Raw genomic sequence first — 7,017 nt, forward strand, 5'->3', positions numbered from 1 at the left:
ACCGAACATAATTGTAACATCCGTGGACATAGCATAAGCACTTTATATTTTAAATGTGAACATTTATGTAGATGTAGGTGTTGTAAATGGAGAAAGTGCAAACACATGGTTGACGTTCATCCATAACGGTCCCGTCGTGTATCCATGGCTACGGTTTCTGTTGCTTTCTTTCTTTCTTTGTGTTGTAATTCTTTGTGTTTAAACAAACACCACCGCATGCCTCTTTATTTTTAAAATCAAATCAATTTGTTTCAAGTGCGTTATTGTTGACATAATTGTTGCGTAAAACCATGAATTATGTAGTAAGTGTGCAAAACACAAATCGGCGATCGACAAGCACGGTCTGAAGAAGTTCAGCGCGGACAGTTCTGACAGATTCAACTTTCTCTTTCAACCTCTCAGAACAACAACACTTTGACAGCTTGATTCTGATCACTGTCAGTGCCTTGAAATGGCATCCGTCATGGTAAGTATCCGTACTAAATCTCACTGTATCTAAACTAAGAGTAACATTTGACTGCTCTTGATATGGTGGATGATGAGTAAATCTCCCTAGGAGCTAGTTGGCTAATTTGGTAGCTGTCCTCTGTAAGAGGATTTACTGCTTGGTAACTCTCACTATAATGCTATGTTATGCTTGTGTGTGAAATAACCTGCTAGCTAGGTACCTAGCAGCTAGCCAACTAATTGTACTCTTCAACAGTGGTGGTAAAAGTACTCACATTCTTTACTTAAATAAAAGTATCAATACTGCAATGTAGAAATACTCCAGTAAAGTAAAAATACCTCAATATTGTACAATAAAGTACAGTACTTGAGTAAATGTACTTAGTTACTTTACACCACTGCTAACCAATGATTCTACTCTTCATGTCGTGAGTCTTTTATAAGTTTCAAGCTTTGAAAAAGGCAACTCAGGAATATGCAAATCCATGAAACAAACCACTATGTTGTCAAGCATAAACAAGAAGTTATGTAGAGAGTGGACGGCAGGCCAGTTTGACAAGTCAAACATGTGCACTACTACACATATACATACAACTGTAAATATTACAATTGCAGGATGACCCCACCCTGGAGCGACAATTCAAAGGACACAAAGATGCTGTCACCTGTGCAGACTTCAACTCCAATGGCAAACAACTGGGTAATAATCTGACCTCAGTGCTGTTCATGAAACCTGCAATGATCACTCACTCATGCACACACACTGTTTGGAATGTATCCTTTCCAATGTCATGTCATGTGGTGCTATCTGTGTGAAATATAATTCATATAATCATCATGTTACAGCAAAATCGTCCTCATACTTGGCAATAAAGCAGGGGGTCCGGGACCCTGAGGGGGTTCTCAGACTGAGATACTGCAGGGGGGCCGCCAAATCTGATAGGGACTTAATTTTTTTATTTTTACATTAACCACTTGAACCCTAGTATCCCTATTCTGGAGGAAACATTAGCCGAAAATAGCAGATCTGCAAGCTCAGACGCGCTGTTAGCTTGTAGATCGGCTATTTTCGGTGAAGAGGTTTGGTGTACAGGGAAAAAAGAGCGACCAAATACAGAGCCAATACAGGTCAAGTTTACAAAGTATTGAGGGTTTAAGTCGTTAAATGTCTGAAAACACACATTGAAATGAATCCAATATGTGGGGGTCCCTGCTTCATCTCTCTCTCAGCTAAGGGGTCCTTGGCCTGAAAAAACATTGAAGACCCCTGCAATAAAGTGTTTCAGGTTCTGATTTACCGTCACTTTCATTTCTCTCTCCAGCCACAGGGTCCGTAGATAGGAGCCTGATGATTTGGAATCTCGCTCCCAAGGCACGGCCCTTCCGTTTCATTGGCCACAAAGACCAAATCACTGGAGTGCAGTTCTCCCCCACTGGAGACCTGGTGGCCAGTTCCTCCAAGGACAAGACCGTGCGACTGTGGACGCCCAGCTTGTAGGCACTGCACTGATCACTTGACAACAATAGCAGCAGTGAAACAAACAAACAAACAAACACGTTAACAGGGCAGTCATAGTCATGACATTTTACTCGACGATGAATTATCGTACAAATAACTGCGATTTAATTGTGTTTTTTGGCATTGAACATTGGAGCATATCTTTGACTTTTAGGATTTGTAAATGGCACTGGAAAGATAACTGGGGCATATAATAAATAACTTGTCATATGTTGTACTATGGTCAAAACAGGCCATGCATTTAATGATTTTAGTCTAATAGATAGATGATCTACAAGCTCACAACACGTCGCATCACGACACGTTGTGAGCTTGTAGATCGACTATTTTTCAAATTTTCAACAGATGAATTTATACAGATGAATGGACACGATCAGGTGATTATGTATTAATTGTGACAGGCCGAGTGGTTAAACTGGTTGATGGTAGCTAATGCCTGTGATGACTGCAAGACAATGTTAATTGAATGAATATTGAACATTTATGGTTTGTATTCTTGCATGTGTTGCAGTAAAGCAGAGTCAACAGTGATCAAAGCTCATATGGCCGCAGTGCGAAGTGTCTGCTTCTCTAACGATGGCCTAACACTGGTGACCGCCTCAGACGACAAGGCAGTCAAGGTGTGGAATGTCCACCGCCAGCGCTTCCTCTACTCTCTCAACCAGCACACTAACTGGGTCCGCTGTGCTAGGTAACCACTAGCATCACACAGTGACTTGGTTGTGTGTGTGTGTGTGTGTGTGTGTGTGTGTGTGTGTGTGTGTGTGTGTGTGTGTGTGTGTGTGTGTGTGTGTGTGTGTGTGTGTGTGTGTGCGTGTGCGTGTGTGTGTGTGTTAGGGATGGGTATCATTAGGATTTGTCGATACTACACTCTTATTGATACTGGTTAGCGGCTCGGTAGACTTCTCCAGGTTATTATGATCTGATAGTCTGCAAAAAGTTTCCAATTCCTTACAAATCTTAAAATATTTTTGTACCTAAAAGCAATTAGCTTTCATTATTGATCAGTGTGTTGTTGACCTGTATGAATGGGAACCAGGCGAAAAAGTAAGAAATACAGCATGCTTCTCAACAAAACAATAGCATTAACCTGTTTAAAGATCCACGAAAGTATCACTTTTTAAAATGTATTTCTGCCTTCTGTTGCTTCACTGCAGGTTTTCTCCTGATGGGCGACTTATTGCATCCTGCGGGGACGACCGCACCGTACGACTATGGGACACCTCCACCAAACGGTGCATCAACTGCTTCTCAGACTATGGAGGGTAAGGACCCGTAGCATCCCGCCTCTTCATTATACCGCTATTCCACAAACGATCTGAGGCCAAATGAGTCCGTGCCATGCCGCTCTGTTCTGTGACGGAGTTCTATGAATGGTTATCATTTGTGTTTCCACTGCAGTGGACCTGGCATCAGGAGTAGGGCATGTTTTTGATAAACTAGTGATGTCAGTGTAGTTTTAGCTGTTGGATATCACTATTATGACATTAGGGATAAGGCTAGATAAGTTAACAATAATAATTCCCTGCAGGTTTAAGTGTGTTTTTTGGGTATACTGACTGTATAGTACTGTATGTGTTCTATAATCAGTGCAGAATGAATAAATGGTATTTTGATTTAACCACTAGATCTGCAACATTTGTGGACTTCAACAACAGTGGTACATGCATAGGGTCGTCGGGAACGGACAACACCCTGAAAATCTGGGATCTCCGAACCAATAAGCTAATACAGCATCACCAAGGTGTGAAAGATTGTAAATGATACACATGTTGCAAAAAGTTTTTCATATTTTTCTTCAGTGCTTATTAAGGATTTCATTTGTTCATGTGTGCCTCTGACTTTTGGATCACAGTCCACGGGGCGGCGATCAATAGTTTTTCCTTCCACCCATCCAACAACTACCTGATCAGTTGTTCTAACGACAGCACAGTGAAGATCCTGGACCTGCTGGAAGGACGCCTCATCTATACCCTCCATGGACACAAGGTGGCGCTTTTGACTTGTACCATCACAGAGCACACATAATGAGCCGCTATACCACTCCTGTTATACACTTTTATTGCATGTGAACTAACTTTCACCCCGAGGTCATAATCATTTTCAATACAGACATGCAAACTTGTAGCTTTTCAGCTACAATAGCCGTTTTGAATCCAAATAGGGCAATTGTGTGACACCTGACCCGAAAAAAAAACCCCAACTTGTTGTCACCTTTTTCACCTCGGGGCTGTTTGCATGCCTGCAATAATTTCACTGTAAAGATGTTAGCAACTTAGTCAGCTTGGAAGGGGAGGGGGGGGGGGGTAGCCTTTCTTTTATTGTTTACAATCTAGTTTACATTGATGGTATTTCTCCTCAGGGTGCTGTGCTCACAGTGGCCTTCAACAGGACTGGAGACCTCTTTGCTTCAGGGGGAGCAGATGCACAGGTAGGTGGTGTGGGTGAAGTATTGATTTTATTCATGTCGATAAAACCAAAGGAAAATTTGAAATTACAATAATCTTTTCCTTCTGATGTAAACACAGGCGATACATAGTTATAGCACCTTGATGTTAGATTACATGACATTAGAGCCGTTCAGCTAAACATGTTGTCTATTCTGGAGCTGGTCACAGTAGAGGAGCTGATGGAGTTTCAATATCTCACCTGGGCTTATTTATATCCACATGGAAGTTATTTTGCTCATACGTCACACCTGGGCAGGGGATGACAAATTGCGGAGATTGAACCTGTGACCTTTGGTGTGCTAGACCTTTGTCGTCTCTCTGCCTAGGTGATGATGTGGAGGACCAACTTTGACACCAAATGTTACCGGGATGTTCTGAGCGGTCACAGGAAGAGGTCCACTCCGGACCCTCCACCCCACCTGACCGACATCCACCCCCGGATACCGCACCTCCACCACCCACAACACACAGCTATCGAGGTCAGCGACTAACATGACTTTTTACATAAAGCAGACTTGAGTTCTTCTCAGTTTGGAATCACCTGGGTTTCTGCAGTCTGTAGACAAGTATTTTATTGTTGAAATAACACCCTGCCTTAACCACATGAACCCTAGCGTCCCTTTTCTGGACTTGTAGTAATAGGCAAACATTCAACGGAAATAGTCGATCTACAAGCTCACAACGAAAAGAATCAGGCTTTATCAGATTCTGATTTGTTGATATAATGAATAAAAACGTTTTTTTGACGTGCTTCTCGATTATTCGAATAATCTATAAAGGAATTGATAGAATAATTGCTAAGAAAAATAGTTGCAGCCAAGACGTAATTTGTGGCAAAAAACCTGCTCTACAAGCTCATGACGTGTCACATCGCCTTGTGTTGTGAACTTGTAGATTTGCTGTTTTCAGTTTTTTTTAATAGTGTCATAATATGATAATATCGTCACAATGTCGATATCGAGGTATTTGGTCAAATATCTTCCAGCCCTAGTTTGTACACTAGCTGGCTGAACCACCAAGACATCCTTATTAGTATTGTTTATTGTGATCTGTTGTGTTGTTGTCTCCACAGATTAGACCCTCCGTAGCAGACACCCAGTCCACTGACCCTCATATTATAGAGCTAGGACAAGCATTTGATTCTACCAAGGTAAGTCCCACCCAGCTACCAGGGGTTAATCAACCTAATCGATGAAAAGTTTGAAAAGTTTCCCACTAAATAAAAGAAAGAAGTGAAAATAGCCGATCTACAAGATCTGTTAACTTGCAGACTTGCTATTTTCAATTTTTTTGCACAACACTATTGTAATTACTACATTGGATCTAATGGAACACAGGTTCTTTTGACCATCTCCTGAAAAGTAACAGTTTTGGTTTTGGTTTCCACCTGACAATTCAAAATATACCATATGGCCACCGGGTGGCAGTACAGACTTTAAATTGTTCCCCAAAGTAAAGTGCATTTGTGTGCTGCTATATGTGCCTATATGTCCAGCCACACATATGTGTTAGAAATACATCAGTGCCAGGGGCCTCCAAGCAGCACTGTGGTGTGCACATAATTTTTTATCTTTATGTATTGCTGAGTAGGCATACCTTTTTCATGAACACTCTTTTACGCAAAGTTCATGCTGTTGCTTCCGTTCACACCCGTGTGCTGCCCGGCACAGCTCCAATCCTCCGCTGTTGGTTCCTGAGTGTCTCCACTCGATGCGTGGTGGCTGTAGAAGATTTGTACGAGAGAGATCTGACCCTTTCCTCATGCAATGCTGGGATTAGTGGTTGGGACTAGGGTGTTAAATACAGTGGGTCTTGGACCCCCGATTGTCACCAGAAACCAAATAATTAAGCTAATTATTTTCACTATTTTACATTGAAAAGCTGCTCTGGTGCAAACCAGTCGAACCCCCTGATTGCTGTAGGTTCTGTCGCACAGTGGTTTGGACTACCGTCTCTGGAGTCACGTGCAGCATGGCTGGTCTGGGGTCAGAGCCCTTAGCTTTTCTACCGTCTGCCTCAATAAAGGGAAACACAAGGAATGGACTTCGCATGGCCCTTTACAATATCAGTGCAAGTGCCTTTTAGAAGCAAATTTGTGTTTCTTGGATCTTGTCTTACAGATTTACATGGGGCTGATCTGGGATGTGTATGGCCTTGACCAGGCTTTGGACCTGTGTTGCTTGAATTACTGGATGTGAATTAGTGTAAACTCGATCCGCTTGTTCCACATAGCGCTGATCCTGGATAAGTAACCATGAGATTAAAAAGGATAATTCGGTCCATATTCGACTCTGGGTCTGTTGAACTGGTTTTGTCCAACATGACAATTGGTTCCAGGCAGAACTTCATCATCACTTACTTCAGTGTGGAGTGTTCTGTACCCCTCTGCGTGCAGGGGGCGTGCACACTAATGTTATCAAACAGGGCCAACATCCCCTGCACAAGTCACAACACAGATTTGTTTACACACTGTGAAATTCACGTTTTTAAAAGCCAACGACTTTTTTTCTTCAAAGATCTGAGTGTGTGGATACTCTTTTTCTAGTCTATAGGCTAAGATTGAAATGATCTCCCGAGAGTTCAGTATCCTCTGATGTTATC

At 42.1% G+C, this 7,017-nt stretch overlaps 1 protein-coding gene across 1 annotated transcript in view; it reads left to right on the forward strand.

Moving 5' to 3' along the window:
* Positions 1–358: 358 nt before the first annotated feature.
* poc1b (POC1 centriolar protein B) overlaps positions 359–7,017 on the forward strand; it is a 65,618-nt gene continuing 58,959 nt past the window's right edge. Inside the window, exons 1-10 of the mRNA XM_080437648.1 lie at positions 359–466; positions 1,063–1,147; positions 1,770–1,941; positions 2,478–2,657; positions 3,124–3,231; positions 3,595–3,710; positions 3,822–3,955; positions 4,329–4,397; positions 4,743–4,895; positions 5,489–5,566. Coding sequence (XP_080293774.1) covers positions 452–466; positions 1,063–1,147; positions 1,770–1,941; positions 2,478–2,657; positions 3,124–3,231; positions 3,595–3,710; positions 3,822–3,955; positions 4,329–4,397; positions 4,743–4,895; positions 5,489–5,566 — 1,110 coding nt within the window. The 5' untranslated portion in view covers positions 359–451. The remainder of the gene's footprint in view (positions 467–1,062; positions 1,148–1,769; positions 1,942–2,477; positions 2,658–3,123; positions 3,232–3,594; positions 3,711–3,821; positions 3,956–4,328; positions 4,398–4,742; positions 4,896–5,488; positions 5,567–7,017) is intronic.

Source organism: Gymnoscopelus braueri (assembly GCF_963280865.1).
Source record: "Gymnoscopelus braueri genome assembly, chromosome: 9".
NCBI lineage: Eukaryota > Metazoa > Chordata > Actinopteri > Myctophiformes > Myctophidae > Gymnoscopelus > Gymnoscopelus braueri.